The sequence below is a fragment of the Taudactylus pleione genome, unplaced genomic scaffold (assembly GCF_031769625.1).
Source record: "Taudactylus pleione unplaced genomic scaffold, aTauple2 ptg000235l, whole genome shotgun sequence".
In the NCBI taxonomy this organism is placed as follows: domain Eukaryota; kingdom Metazoa; phylum Chordata; class Amphibia; order Anura; family Myobatrachidae; genus Taudactylus; species Taudactylus pleione.
The window spans coordinates 1,837,111-1,854,108 of NW_028284637.1; the positions used below are offsets into that span (position 1 = coordinate 1,837,111).

A 16,998-nucleotide genomic window follows, 5' to 3' on the forward strand; every position below is an offset into this window, starting at 1 on the left:
TAGTCTTCCATCATCACAGGTGAAGTTGGTCTCCTACCAGAATCTGGTGAAAAGATGCCTATAGTATGCTGAAGAGAAGTATTCAAACCCGGGTTTAGGCCTCAGCCACCTTTCAGATTCACCTCCACATAGTCTCTGGATAGGTCCTGTGATCACCCTTTGCAGCCAACGCATTTCTACCTTTGAAGGTCTTTGCCGAGGATGACCCCAATATTGCCTACAGCAAGCTTATTTACAGCTCACTTCTAGTTCTTTAAGCTTTATGTCCTGGAACTTTGCCGGCCTAAATTCGGCTATTAAACGACGTAGAGTGCTGACCCGTATTAAACGCTTCCATCCAGATCTAGTTTTATTACAGGAAACAGTGGCTGAAAGGTTCCACATCGATTTATCAGGAGTCCATGGATGCAGGAATGTGGCTCTGCCACTTATGTTAACAAAAAGAGAGAGGTTGGTGTTCTCTTCAGTAAAAATTTATCTTTTATTACCAGTTATTTATTACCAGTTATTTATATAGCGCACACATATTCCGCAGCGTTTTACAGAGAGAATATTTGGCCATTCACATCAGTCCCTGCCCCAGTGGAGCTTACAATCCTATATTCCCTATCACATGCTCACACACATACACACTAGGGGTCATTTTTGTTGGTAGCCAGTTAACCTACCAGTATATTTTTGGAGTGTGGGAGGAAACCGGAGCACCCGGAGGAAACCCACGCAGGCACAGAATATACAAACTCCGCACAGTTAGGGCCGGAGTGGTTATCGAACCCACAACCTCAGTGCTGTGAGGCAGTAACGCTAACCATTACACCATCTGTATCTTATTCTATTACTAACACAGTTGCGTATCCAGATGGCCAGTCATCTCCTTGTTCAGGTGGTAATTTAGGGCGAGAAACTTACCATTCTTAATTTACATTTTCTGAATCAACCAAATTTTTTATTTTATTTTAAAAAAAAGTTCTGACCTCCTCATGAAGACTGACACCCCAAATCTTATAGTTTGGTGATTTTAAATCGCGACATGACCCTTTCCTTGATAGATCCACTCGGACCCCATCTTACTCCCACTCTCACACGGACGCCATTCATTTCCTTTGTTCTCACACGGACACTACAAAACTCCACTGATAGGGAATATTCTTTTCACTCTCTGTCTTTACTAGACTTGTCTATATATTGGTAACTTAATCCTTCTTACATCGTACATTTTTTTGATATTTTAGTTTACGATCATGCCCCTGCCTTTTTTGATGTGTCATCAAAATCCTATAACTATGTCCTGCCTTTGGTGCTTTCCCTTGTTTCTTTCCCAAACTAAAGACTTCCAAAACTATCTGAAACTTTAATGGCGGGATTATGTAGATGACAACATTGTCCACTAGGAAGATCCTGTACTATATTTGGCCAAGCGTGACAAGAACAGAGCAGAAAAACGTCATACCCTTCATAGCCGCCTGAGGGATGAATATAAACTTTACCTGACTTTCAGCAGAGCTGAAATCAAAGATGTTTACCTTAAACAACTAACAACTTTTAGAGACGTTCCTTCTGAGGGAGGCCAAGCTTTTGGACTGTGTTTACGCATAATAATTATTACCGCTGGGGAGGTAAAGCCGACGGAGTACTGGCGTTTTTGTCAAAAGAAAAAAAAAAAGCAGTTTTTCACCATACTGACAGATCCCCTTACGGGCACTTTAGTGACCTACCAGGCAGAGATTTCTGACCTTTTAAAAACTTATTTCCGAGAACTGTACTCTGATACTTTGAGAGACACTTCTCTATCACATTCCTTCCTTTAAGACACTCAATTGCCGGGGTTGACACTTCAGCAGAGGTGATTCAATGGCGTTGAGTTGTTCCGTCTCTTACATAAGGCCCTAGGTCATCGCGGAACAGTAATTATTACAAGCTTCTTAATGATTACCTAATTCCCACTCTCAATCACAAATTTATTCCAGTATATCCATTTACATAATGTAACTAATCCTTCTTCCACTGAGGCTACTACAAACATCCTTCCAAAACTGAACTAAAATCCTGAACTATTGTTTTTTATAGGCCAATCATTTTACTCACTCAAGACTATAACATTTTGGCCAATATTTTTTCTACCAGAGTGCAGGAATTAATGCCAGAACTTCTAATGCAGCACCAAATCGGCTTTACTCATGGTCATCACTCGGTTAAGGGCAAACTTGGTAGCTTCCCCAGCTGATAAACCTTCCTCCAATGTATTGCTTAGTCTTGACGCCAATTCTGGAGCATCACAGGTCCGCACCAGAAGGGATGGCCACCGGGATCCGGAAAAAGTCGCCGGAGCTGCTGCTGCCACCAGGAGAAGGTAAGTGACCACTTGGGCCACCAGGGATGGTTTGTCGACCGTTCATCATGTCGACATATGCGTGTAGACATGATGAATGTTGGCATAGTTAGTATCCACAGTATGATTAAGTTGACGTTCCCATGTCTACCTGATGACTGTTGACAAATCATACCACACCCCCTGAACTGCTGATATTCTGTTGAACGTTTCTTTAATCTCTAGGCTTTCCCTTTGTGAAATACGTTCTTGAGCTTGATGCTTTTGAGCAATGTCTTCGCACGTGAAATACTCAATGTCTATTGACATTTGTGGAGCCCACAAAACGCTCTCTTGCACAGCAGACCCTTTCGGCACTGTGTTATCTTTAGCACCTTAAACAAATAACTTTAGAAGAGTACTGTGAAGGGTAGACTGCAAGGATATATTTACCGAAAGCAATAAGAAACCTATGGGGAAATATTGTCAGGAAATCTGTTAATTGCAATATCCATGTTTCCTTTCATGTGTTTGATAATAGCACTAAATATTTGACTAGTTCGGTATCACCATGTTGACATGGCACAGAACTGTTACTTAGCGGTAATGTGAATAGCTTTAAATAGATTGTGTAACTGACATTGTTATTACTGCTTGATGGACCTGCAGCAGTCGGAGCTTACCACTTTTTTCAACTAATCTTTATCTTTGGTTAACGTTTAGTGACCTCTAGAGAATAGTGCTGCTTTTTCTGTAAGTCACTGACGGCTTGGGCTTTCATAGATAAAGCTGCGTATAGGATAGCGAAAACATGTTTTATTCAATGTTTGTTAAAAAGTGGAAAGAAAACAGTACATGTGAGTTGTGTGACTTAGTCACTTTCATTGCTCGCCTGGGTTTAAAATAAATAAATTAAATGACATTCTATCCTGACATAATGAACACCCTGGGGTTCTGGCAAGTTCGCTAATAAATTTAAAGCAGCAATCAGTTTATAAGGCTGGTTTTGCTGGTTCCATCATCTGGGAAACTGTTACATAATTCCTCCTGTATTTTATGATGTCATCATCGTGTGTTGCTCTAGTCTGAAGTACCCAAGTTTTACCGTACAATGAATGCAGAACTTGCTGCCCAGTAGTCAGAGGGTTAAGCTTAAGGGTTAAGAGGGATTTAGTCCTAAATGCTGTGTTTTTTTTTTTTAACTTCTTTGATGATAAATTAATTCTGCTTTTTTTAATTCACTAAAAGGTTGACACCGCAGTTGACACTGAGATCAAACTAACTCGGCCTTAACTGCAACCGCTGTGCCAGCTTGGAACATGATGCATAGATTCGGCCGTCCCTGTACACTTGCTTTGATAACCGTCATCTTCCTCAGTGTGCACCTCCACCAGCTCTGTCCTTGTGTATAAGATACATTTCCGGCCCACTCTGTACAGTCTGGATTTCTGTAGACGCACCCTTTCTTAAATTGGCCTATGTGAAAACTCCCATTAAAACCAATTACACCCTTCAGTCACAAATGGAGATGCGCTTTAAGGGCCTTATTCAGGTTGGATCGCAAGGCTGCGGTCGCACGCCGGCGGGTGATGTTTGTGCTCTGCGTATGCATCGCAGTGCATGAACCGGCCGCGGCGATCACAGTGAGCACGCAGTCCAATCACATAGTGATTGACATGAGGTAACCGGTTTTGGGGGTGGTGAGGGGGGGTGGTCAGAGAAACGCAGGCGCGCCTGTGCGCTTGAACGCCTTTACAGGGGCGTGCATAAGTGAGCCCCTGCAATTGCATACGCTGACAGAGGTCTAGATGGCGACAGGAAGTTTAGAAGTTTGTGTGGCAGGGTCAGGTCAACCACAACTGTGCGATTTGGTTCTGATGTTACCGATGTTTTCGCTGACTTGTGGATGCATGTCATGGGAAGTGGGCGGCTTTACTCAGTGATGGGCATCTTGGTTTAGTGCTGGGGTTGGCATGCGATTGCATTCATTAGCATATTTTCGCAGGGCAGTTTAGTAAGAAGACAGGACAGTTCTGAACTGGAGGAAGTCCCTGTTGGAGCACGATTTTCTCCTCTGATGCTACGCCATTTTTACAGGTGGCAGTTCGATTTGGAGCGCTAGCGTTAAGGGATTGTCCAATGTGTGGTGGCTGGAGCTGCCTCATTCAGACATGCTGCAGTATATCAAATAAAATACTTTTTACTCATTGTAGAAATTGCTGTAGTTTTAAATGCAGTGGATCATAATGGGGGTTTAGCATGTTTGGATAATTGGGGATTTGTTTTATTTGTTTCACTCTATGTAAAACTTAACAGAGCAGTATATATGACAATGCCCCATTAATGATATGATGTAGTACTTTGCAGTATTCCCAAGGATGAAATAGATGGGCATTAAGCCATCTTCTGATTGACCAAACAACAAGGTAGCTTTGTTTTTCTCCTCACCAGCACTTAAGGTGCGTACACATTGGGCGATAAAGTGGACGACTGAACGATAACGATATCGTTATCGTTCAGTCGTCCACTTTATCGTCCATTTTTAACCCCAAAAAGATGAGCGATAACGACAACGCGCGTTCTCGCGGGTCGTTCGTCGTCATCGTTCATCGGGCTGACATGCAGGCCAACCTGACGATCTCATCAGGTTGCTGCATGTCAGGGAATGGGGGAGAGAGCCCGGCGCTGAACGATATCGTTAATGATATCGTTCAGCGGCTGTGCTCGATGTCATGAACGACATTGAGCACAGCCTGCCGGGGACACACAACACGATATCGCTCAGGGAGCATATCGTCTAATGTGTACCCACCATTACTGTACGACATACTTGGAGGAAGTTCATCTTTAGTTTAGTTTCATTTTTTTGGCTCCGTTCATATTTTGTCCAATGTCTCATCACAATACACAACATCAATGTGATGAAATATATAGTGATAGTTTTCGGTAGCCAGTTCATTTTTTACACGAATAGAGCCTTATATCGCCTCACATCGATGTGATATATATAGTAGGGGTGAGCGGGTTCGGATTTCTGAAATCCGAACCCCCCCGAGCCCCCCCGATCCGAGTCAGGCTCGACTTTTCCCGCCTGACTCGGATCTGAAATCGAGGCAAAACGTCATCATCCCGCCTTCCGAGTCTCGCGGGTTTTGGATCCTATATAAGGTACCCGCGTCGGCGCCATTTTCTCACTCGGCTGTGGACAGTGAAGAGGGAGGGTGGGAGTTAGGGCTGGCTGGGCTGTGTAGTGTAGTGTAGTGTAGTGTAGTGCTGCTGTTGTCCACTACTTCAAAGTCCATAGGGGCTGGCTGTGTTGTGCTGTGCTGCTGTTGTTAATAGGGGCTGTGTCCACTACTTCAAAGTCCATAGGGGCTGGCTGGACTGTGTTGTGCAGTCAGTTCTCCATAGGGGCTGTGTCCACTCCAAAGTCCTGTGCAGTGTCCCAGTCCTAAAGGAGTGCTGTAGTGTTGTCCAGGGGGTGCTCTGTCCATCAGGGGTGCTCCCCCCAAGTGCTAAAAAAATAATATATTTTCTGTGTTTGTGAATTGTGTGCGCAGTAGCCGCACGTGCATCAACAAAGTAGTGCCAAGCGTGCGCCTGTGTCATAAGTAAAGGGCCGGCTGGCTTGACCGTTAAAGGGTGCTGTAACCCCCGAAAGTACACTCCAGTCCAAACCAAAAAAAAATTATTTTCTGTGTTTGTGAATTGTGTGCGCAGTAGCCGCACGTGCATCAACAAAGTAGTGCCAAGCGTGCGCCTGTGTCATAAGTAAAGGGCCGGCTGGCTTGACCGTTAAAGGGTGCTGTAACCCACAAAGTACACTCCAGTCCAAACCAAAAAAAAAATTATTTTCTGTGTTTAGCCGCACGTATATATCAAATCGATATAACATAAATGGAGGACCAAACTTTCTCCGATAAAAATAAAATAGAGAAAGATCAAGAACCACTTCCTCCTAGTGCTGAAGCTGCTGCCACTAGTCATGACATAGACGATAACATGCCATCAACGTCGTCTGCCAAGGCCGATGCCCAATGTCATAGTAGAGGGCACATACAATCCCAAATGGCAAAGTTCAGGAAAATGACCTTGAAAAAGACATTTAAATCAGCTGAAGAGAAACGTAAACTTGCCAATATGCCATTTACGACACGGAGTGGCAAGGAACGGCTAAGGTCGATCCCTAGTATGTTCATGACTAGTGGTTCAGCTTCACATGACGATGGAAGCCCTCCTCCCACTAAAAAAATCAAAAGAGTTAAGCTGGCAAAAGCACAGTGAAGAACTGTGCTTTCTAAGAAGATATCACAAATCCCCAAGGAGAGTCCAAGTGTGGTGGTGGTTGCGATGCCTGACCTTCCCAGCACTGGACGGGAAGAGGTGGCTCTTTCCACCATTTGCACGCCCCCTGCAAGTGCTGAAAGGAGCACCCACAGTCCACTTGCTGATATGCAAATTGAAGATGTCACTGTTGAAGTACAACAGGATGAGGATACTGGTGTAGCTTGCGCTGAGGAGGAAGTTGGCGAGGAGGATTCTGATGGTGATGTGGTTTGTTTAAATCAGGCTCCGGGGGAGACAGTTGTTGTCCGTGGGATGAAAAAGCCCATCACGGTCATGCCTGGGCAGAAGACCAAACATTCCACCTCTTTGGTCTGGCAATATTTCTATCCAAATCCGGACAACAACTGTCTTGCCATATGTACCATATGTAAAGGTGAAATAAGTAGGGGTAGGGACGTCAACCACCTAGGAACATCCTCCCTTATACGGCACCTGCAGCGCGTTCATAAAAAGTTACTGTCAAGTTCAGAAACTTTGGCTAAGACCGTAAGCAGTCCAGGGACACCTAAATCCCGTTGTCCTGTTGTATCCAAGCGCCTGCAAACCACACCGTCAACTCCCTCCTCGTCAATTTCCTCCTTAGTCAGGATCGGAAGTAGTCCTGCAGGCCATGTCACTGGCATGACTGACTCTCCTATCGGGGATTCCTCCGGAGGATCCTGCATTGCTACGCCTCCTGCTGCCGCTGCTGCTGTTGCTGCTGCTGGGAGTCGTTCATCATCCCAGAGAGGAAGTAGGAACACCACTACTTTTACTAAACAATTGACCCTCCAACAGTCCTTAGCGAGGAGGATGAAGTACGACAGCAGTCATCCTGAAGCAAAACGTATAACTGAGGCCTTGACTGCTATGTTGGTGTTAGACGTGCGTCCGGTATCCGCCATTAGTGCAGTGGGATTTAGACAATTGATGAAGGTAGTGTGTCCCCGGTTCCAAATCCCGTCTAGATTCCACTTCACTAGGCAGGCGATACCGAGACTGTACAGAAACGTCAGAAAAAGTGTCCTCAGTGTCCTGAAAAATGCCGTTGTACACAATGTCCACTTAACCACGGACATGTGGACAAGTGGAACAGGGCAGACTAAGGACTATATGACTGTGACAGCCCACTGGGTAGATGTATCACCTTACGCAGCAACAGCAGCAGCGTCACCAGTAGCAGCATCTCAGAAATGCTAGCTCGTTACAAGGCAGGCTACGCTGTGTATCACCGGTTTCAGTAAGAGGCACACCGCCGACAACCTCTTAGAGAAACTGAGGGAAATCATCGCCCAGTGGCTTACCCCACTTAGACTCTCCTGGGGGATTTGTGATATCTGACAACGCCACCAATATTGTGCGGGCATTACATCTGGGCAAATTCCAGCACGTCCCATGTTTTGCTCACACAATAAACTTGGTGGTGCAGAATTTTCTGAAAAGCGACAGGGGCGTGCAGGAGACGCTTTGGGTGGCCCGAAAAATTTCTGGCCACTTTCGCCATTCAGCGACTGCGTGCCGAAGACTGGAGCGCCAGCAAACACTCTTGAACCTGCCCCGCCATCACCTGAAGCAAGAGGTTGTGACGCGGTGGAACTCAACCCTCTATATGCTTCAGAGGATGGAGGAGCAGCAAAAGGCCATACAAGCCTATACATCCACCTATGACATAGGCAAAGGAGGGGGTATGCACCTGACTCAAGCGCAGTGGAGAATGATTTCCATGTTGTGCAAGGTTCTCCAGCCCTTCGAACTTGCCACACGTGAAGTCAGTTCAGACACTGCCAGCTTGAGTCAGGTCATTCCCCTCATCAGGCTTTTGCAGAAGCAGCTGGATAAAGTGAAGGAGGAGCTAAGACGGAGCGATTCCGCTCGGCATGTGGGACTTGTGGATGAAGCCCTTCATTCGCTTTGCCAGGATTCCAGGGTGGTCAATCTGTTGAAATCAGACCACTACGTTTTGGCCACCGTGCTCGATCCTAGGTTTAAAGCCTATGTGGTGTCTCTCTTTCCGGCCGACACAAGCCTGCAGAGGTGCAAAGACCTGCTGGTGAACACACTGTCAGCTGAAGCGGAACGTGACACGTCAACGGCTCCTTCTTCATTTTCTCCTGCAACTGGGGCTGCCAGGAAAAAACTTAGGTATCCTAAGCAACCCGCTGGCGGTGATGCAGGGCAGGCAGGACCAAGTTTGGACATCTGGTCCGGACTGAAGGACCTGGCAACAATTTCTGACATGTCTACTGTCACTGCATATGATACTGTCACCATTGACAGAATGGTGGAGGATTACATCGGTGACAGCATCCAAGTAGGCATGGCAGACAGTCCATACCTGTACTGGCAGGAAAAAGAGGCAATTTGGAGGCCCCTGTACAAACTGGCTCTATTTTACCTGAGTTGCCCCCCCTCCAGTGTGTACTCCGAAAGAGTGTTTAGTGCAGCCGGGAACCTTGTCAGCGAAAGGCGTAGGAGGTTGCTTCCACAGAATGTGGAGAAGATGATGTTCATCAAAATGAATTATCAGCTCTTCCAGGGAGACCAGCCTCCAGAAGGTACAGAGGGACCTGTGGTGGTGGATTCAAGTGGGGACGAGTTAATACTTTGTGAGGATGAGGATGTACACACTGAAGAGGGTGAGGAATCGGTGGATGAGGAGGATGAGGATGACATCTTGCCTCCATAGAGCCAGTTTGTGCAGGGACACATTAATTGCCAGCTTGTTTTGTGGGGGCCCAAACGAACCAATCATTTCAGCCACAGTTGTGTGGCAGACCCTGGCGCTGAAATGATTGGTTTGTTAAAGTGTGCATGTCCTGTTTATACAACATAAAAGTGGGTGGGAGGGCCCAAGGACAATTCCATCTTGCACCTCTTTTTTTTCTTTGCATTATGTAAAGTTTGGGGCCTAGTTTTTCAAACTGCCATCCTGTCTGCCACTGCAGTTTCACGCCTAGATGGGTCACGTGTTTGTGCCGCCCACTCGTGTCGCTTAGCATAGTCATCCAGCTACCTCGGTGCAACGTTTTGGACATAAAAACACTATTGTGAGGTGTGAGGTGTTCAGAATAGACTGGAAATGAGTGGAAATTAAGGTTATTGAGGTTAATAATAGCATAGGAGCAGAAAAACCTACAAATTCTGTGATTTTAGCTGTTTTTATGCTTTTTTAAAAAAAAAATACAGATCCAAAACACAAAACCCAGAACCCAAAACACGGAAGGGTGGTTTTGGCAAAACCAATCCAGATCCAAAACACGAAGAAAGATCCAGATCCAAAACCAAAACACAAAACACGAAAAGTGGCCGGTGCACACCCCTAATATATAGTAATGTTTTGTAGCCATTCAAGTAGACTTATCTGTTATCCTCCGAGAAGCGGCCCCTCTGCAATCTCGGGAAGCAGCGTAAAGACAGAACATATTGGGAGTCCGATATCTCTTCTTTCAGCTGCGCATGCTCCGGTGTCTGAGACCAGCAAGTCACGTCAGACCAGCTGCAAAGGACGCTGGTCTAAAGGGGGCAGAGCAAGCGCTGGGCGATGGGCAGAGAGAGAAGGGAAGTGTTGAACTTCCCTGCTCTTTTCATTTCGCTGTACAGATTACACCTACCTGAGATAGCAAATCTGTATGCAGCGGAGGAGCACAAAGCTGAGCCTTCTGTACTACTATATGGGGATGCGATCCAGCTACGGAGCAGAGGCGCCGCTGGAAAAGTCATGAACTTCTCTATGATAACCCGCTTCATGAATAGAAAGAGGGGCAATAAAAAGTTAAACAGGGCTTTTCACTACTTCATGAATAGACCCCAAAAGAGCAATATTGTTACTGTACAGACCCCATTAAATCCAATGGTGGCTGCAGGAACAGAATGGAGAAATGAAAAGATACAGTGTGTGTGTGTGTGTGTATATATATATATATATATATATATATATATATATATTTCTCTGTACTTTTCAATTTACTAAATAAAGAGAAACAATATTTTAAACTTTATCCTTTATGCTGTAGAAAATAAGGTTTTTTTTTAGGTTATCAATTAGATCACTAGGTCCGACAGGGCAATGCCACCTCATATGTCAAAAGAGGACACAGAAGTCCATGGGGGAAATGTATCAAGTAGTGAATTTATAGAATTTTAATTTATCAATTTAATTCTATAAAATGATAGGCAGAAGCTGATTCGATGTTATGGGCAACTTCTCGACTGGCCCATTCTCTACTCTTTTCACTCCTCGATACATCTCCCCCCTGTTTTATAGGACAGTGGCAATTTCGGACTACATAAACTTTGAGAGGGTCCAGCAGCAGGGATACTATCGTACATTTGTCTCCTAATACTTTGTCGTCGGTAGCAAAAGGGAATTATAGGGTTAGTGTTCCTTTTAGTATATACATTTTGGTAATTCTGGTAGCAGCCTATAGGAGCATGATCATGAAATTAATTAAATAGTGCACTGTACAGCACCCAGAGTTATTTGCATTAATATAGCTGGGAGTAGATAGACTATAATAGTTCTAGTTGGGTAGGATTACATAGTCCTATAGATTAAGTACATTTGGGTATTATTTACAGCTCTAGAGCAGTAGTCAGCAGTCATAAAGTATAGTGAGCGGTAAAATATAGCTTAGAGTTTATAAGGTTAGTTAGGAAAGCTTAAGCTGGGGACACACTGATGGATATATCGCCCGATCCATTGAGTGCATCGCCGGTCGTGTACAGTGGATATGGCTGAGAATTTCGTCATTCACAGACTTACTGATCTGCTGTGCAGCACAGCAGATGGCCGATATATCCGTCATCTGCTGGTTTGTACTCGTGAGCCGCCGATCGCCCGTACACATGCTGCGGGAACCCGGAGATGGTTGACAGCTCAACTGGGCGGGCTACTTACATGCCCGCCCAGTTGAGTTGTCAAGCCCAGCACATTGGACAGACGATTGGTAAGTGTGTATACACTTGCCAGTCGTCAGATAAGTCGGCCGAACGGCGACCTGTTGACCTAGTGTGTACCCAGCTTTAGATAAAATAGCTGCTCATGTTCCTGAAACGTTCTTCATCTAACAGCAAAAGCAAGTGTGTGAGAGCTTTCCCTTGGCCCACGTGTCTGTGAATGTGTGTGCTGTGTGTTTTATATGACCAGTTTACAGGTCTAGTCATTTAAGTTTCTGATATCAGAACTGTTGCCTGTGTTTTATGCCTGAGATAGGTATAACTCATAGAACTGGTTTTACAAGTCGTTGCAGATTCCGTAATCTTTCACAATCCCTGTTGCTCAATGTGATAGTGTAATGGTGCGTACACACGGTACGATAAAAATGCACAATATTAACGATATAGTTCAGGTCGTTCATTTTTTGGTGCCTTCCAACCCTCAAACGACCAGCGATGCACGGGCACGTATGGCCGATAACGATATCGTCCATCAGCCGTGCATGCAGGCCAACCAGGTTAAATATCGCTGGCCCGTCGTTGGTGATGTGCTGGATGATCGATATTGATCATCCAGCACACTGGGAAGGTGCAGGGAGATCAGTCAGCGATATCGTTATCGCTGACTGATCATACCGTGTGTACGCATCATTACAGTAGCACATCCATTTGTGACATATTTATCTACTCTCCGATTGTCTCAGAGACCTCCAATTTTTTAAAGAGTCCTCACTGGAAAGTAAGCCATCGTCCCTTTTCCTGCTTCTCTATATTAAGGAGCGCGTGATGCCTTTATAGTGAGATTTGTGTTATCCGGCCAGCAAAATTAGTCGTCATATTTTTGTTTGTTTGTAATAAGGGTTATAATGCATGTGAAGAGTTCCACTTCAGTTGCCATGGCTTAGCTATCCTATGCCACATTTCTATAGTCTACTAACCCCTGCCCCCTTTACCCTGGAACCATAATTCCAACACCAATTGTATCTCCTTTGTATTAAATAAGTACAGGTACGTGGGAATAATTGATCCCAAACTGAGCCCAGGGTTACATGTATATATGTATAATATGTAAGTAATTATTCATCTACAAAATAAGAATTACACATTTATATAAAGTGAGTAACCTGTTCAAACTCTTTAATGAACATAATATATCTTATGCTGGGCATACACTATACAATTATCTGTCAGATATCTGTCCAATCTGGCTTGTTGGAATGAAAACCTGGTAATGTATGGGAGCATATGACAGTGGATCATATGGTTTTAAACACTTGAAAACTGACAAAAAAAAATTGTTCAAATTGGTTAAATTCGTGTGTTTTAACCAATTTGTTTGAACGACCATTTTTGTCTGTTTTTCAGTGTTTTTGAGCAAATGGTCAATAGTCATTTGCTCCCATACATTACCAGGTTTTCATTTCAACCACCCAGATTGGACAGATATCTGACAGATAATTGTATAGTGTATGCCCAGCATTAGAACAAAATGCACTATATTACTGTATGTCTTTCAGTTTTTGCAATACAAAACAAAGATCCTTTCAAAAACATAGTGATGTTGGGTCATGTTATTAAGAATCTGCCAATGAGTTCTGCGGGCGTGTACACATGCTAATAAACGATGGTTACACTGAAAAATACAGACATATAATAATAATAATAATAATAATAATAATTTTATTTATATAGCGCTTTTCTCCTAAAGGACTCAAAGTGGTTTACATTTACAGTATAAAATATAAAACAAACTTTTACAAGGGACATTAGTGAAATGCTTGGGTGAATAGGTGAGTCTTGAGTCTATTTTTGAAGGATTCTAGAGTGGAGGCCTCTCGAACTGTGCGGGGAAGTGAGTTCCATAAGGTTGGAGCCACAAAACTGAAAGCTCGACCCCCAGACGAATTCCGTGAGATTCTAGGTACTGTTAATAGTCCATCGTCAACGGATCGCAGTAATCGAGTGGGACAGTAGGGAATCAGAAGCTGCTTCAGGTACCCTGGGCCATGGTCATGAAGGGCTTTGTAAGTTATTAATCCAATCTTGAAAGCAATTCGCCTTCTGACAGGCAGCCAGTGAAGGGAGTAGAGAATGGGTGTTATGTGGCTGGAACAGGGCTGGTTGGTTAATAGCCTGGCAGCTGCATTTTGTACCATCTACAAGCGGTGTAATTCTTTTGCTGGGAGACCGAGGTAGAGGGCGTTGCAGTAGTCTAGACGTGATTATATAAATGCATGTATGACTTTAGGCAGATCTTCTGAGGGAATTAAGTGCTTGATCACAGTGTATGCTTCTCAGTGTAGACAAACCCATTCCCCCAACCGTTACCGAACATATGGGAAATGAGATGGGGGCAATATTTATTATTTACTATACTTCTCTCTCCGGAATCCTAAACTGTCAATGGTATTATAACCAAAATGTGATTTCTGGATTATAGAGTACAAAACGGGCAGTAGGATAGAAAATGTACTGGTTTCTGTATCTACTACAATAATAGCGTATACTTCACAATGTTTACATTTTTACCTCCAAAAGCGTTCCTAGGGGGAAAAACAGCTGATCACTGAGGGGGGGTCGCTTCTCGTCATTATGTAAATCGCATATCCGGATGGTGCGGCGCAAAGTTGTCTGTCTATTCTCTAAGAATATCGTTATCCTCCTTTCCCATTACTCCTATTTCACTAGTAAGTGGCTGGGATGTGGTAGAGAGATCTATTCCTAGTGTTCATTGTAGCACCCTGCACCTGTCACAGCCTGTGCAGTTCCTCTTTCCTGCCTGGCGTGTCACTCTCTGCTCTGGTGCTTCTAGCACACTCTTGTGACAGGTGCAGGGTGCTAGACTGATCACTATATTCCTCCATGTGTCCATGGACTCCCCAAAAATTCAGGAGTCCCTCGGACATTCAAAGAGAGCAGGCAAGTACAGCATGCCATAGTGAGAGAACTTCATACAAGACCACAGCCTTTTCTTTTAGCTAAAAGCCATCGAGCGCTAGAGTCTACTGGGCGACACCTTTGTCAGGGCTTTTCAAGGTATGTGCACAACGTGTTTTTAAGTACACTGTAGCCGAAACCTGATTTATTTTGGCATCTAGAATAAACTTTTTACCTCTCATGGGATTTAATGTTGACAAATTCAGATATTTCAACTGTGAAACTTTTTGTAATGAGTTGTTGGCTTCATTTTAAAGACACATTATCATAATATATATATCTATATAGTGAGATATATATATATATATATATATATATATATATATATAATTTTTTTTATTATTTTTATTTACTTTCTCTAATTATCTCTGCATATGATACCTCGTAGCGGTAGCCTATACAAGCCATTGCAGTAGACATTGCATTACCCCTACTGCTATTATGGCCCCCGCTGGCAATTATGATACAACATTAAAAATATATCTGTGTGTATTGTATTTTTTAGATATGCGGAACCTGGAGAAGTTATTGCAGGATGCCATAGTCAATGGTCAGCCGCGCACCCACAGGGCTTGGAGGAAAATTCTTATTCTTGTGGAAGGAATTTACAGGTATGAAGCCAATACAACACAGAGAGTATTCTCTTTAAAATAGTTTTATCATTTGGGCAACCCCTTTACATGTCCTAATTTCCACAATTATATATTACTTGAATATTTATGCATAATATACTGTGGACAGTTGGAATCAATAGAATCTATTGATTCCAACTGTCCACACTATATTATGCATAAATATTCAAGTGGTCCTTAGTGTAGTACGCTTAATAGAGGTTCATGGTTTTAGTGTATTGTATATTTATTCTGTTGATTGCGAGATATTTGTTTTTCTATATTTAATCTGAATATTATTAATTACATATTTATTATTATATTTTAGTTTGGAGCCATGACTGGTCTTTATATGCATGTGAATTATGTCATCTTATAGTAGACTTTTTATTAATGCAGTCTGTTTTTATTGTTTTTTTTCTTTGGGCACTTAAAGGATAAGTCTAAATGTGTGAACTCATTTTTTCAAAACCTTTTGTGAAGATCTGACGAGAGTTTTAAATTTGTTACGGATGGTGCTTATTTTGTCACAATTTTTTTTTTTTCACTTCGTGGCCTATGGAGATGGCACGGATTAGGGTCTCATGAATAAGATGATTCCAAAGTGGTCAAATATAGACCCTCCATTGAGGTCCATAAGCCCCAGGGGGTTGATTGGAGGTCAATTTAAACTTTTTTGGGGTTGAAAGTTTTACTCTTAAGGAATTAAAATTCCTGATGGATTCCATGAAGGGTCAGGACACAAAAAGGTTTTCGGGGACCCCTGATTTTCATGCATACATTAAGACGAGGAGAAGGAATAGAAGGGATATGACTGCTTATGATGCCCCATTGCTGAAAAATTCTATAAGTATACATATTTTCTTTCCCTAAGCCTTGTGCATACATGCCAATATGCCAAATAAATTCTTTGTCAAGAAACGCGTCATCACGGCTCATTTCTCCTTGATCACTTTCCTTATCCACTTAGACACACGCATTTTGCCTAGAGCAAAGCTGAGGTCTTATGTGGGCCAGTATATTACCATACAACCCCTTATGTGCTGCATTTACAGTGACCTTTTATTGCTGAGTACAATACTGTACATACCAAGGGATCACTTTTATAGCAAGCCTTCCTGTAAAAACACAACTAGCCCATGGGAGAAATTCTGATCCTGCCATTCCTTGCCGGCCCTCCCCTAATTCTCAGCAAACCTAAAACCATGATCTCTGCTGGTGAACGTTAGTGGTGCAGCATTTTGTAGGGATGTTAGCACATCATTGTGGGGTCAGCTGAAAATCTGCCTAGATGACAACAAAGTCATAGTGTGATGAGTAACATGCTACGAGGTCTGTTTATCTAGGTTCCTGAATTAAGTCTTTCTATTGCCTCTCATTGCAGTAATATTCTTTCTTCATTCAATTTATCAAAAAAAGGTACTGTGGGCAGCTGAACGAAACTCTGCTCCACGGGGACTGCTCACTGGGACGGTCCGTTGGCAATCCTAGCTCCCGCCTGCATTTTGGAACTAGAAGTCCAACTTGGGGCACCAGTTTCAATTAACATAAAAAAAGTAAAAGATGGTAATGTAAAAAAATTTATTGTAAACAAAATGTTTTATTTTAATAATAAACCATTGTCTTTTCCTGCTGGCACCCACAGTTAACACCTTCCTGAGTACGTGAACCACCACTGTTTTTGATTAAAAAAAAGTATGGGGAAGCATGGCAGGAGGCCCCCAGCGAAGGGTATCACTATCATCACTAGGGAGGGGGGCTTAAATAAATAAGCACAATACCAGTGAAGTGCGGTGAGGTCAATGGCTGGGGAGGCACACATGGAGATGGGTCTGAGTGCTGGGAGCCAGTTCTGCAAGCAGTGTCTGAATATACAGAAGC

The 16,998-nt window shown here is 43.4% G+C and overlaps 1 protein-coding gene across 1 annotated transcript in view; it reads left to right on the forward strand.

The window, feature by feature from the left end:
• LOC148516876 (serine palmitoyltransferase 3-like) overlaps nt 1-16,998 on the forward strand; it is a 170,442-nt gene that overhangs the window by 81,597 nt on the left and 71,847 nt on the right. Inside the window, exon 7 of the mRNA XM_088479451.1 lies at nt 15,012-15,117. Within this exon, the coding sequence (XP_088335577.1) occupies nt 15,012-15,117 (106 nt within the window). The remainder of the gene's footprint in view (nt 1-15,011; nt 15,118-16,998) is intronic.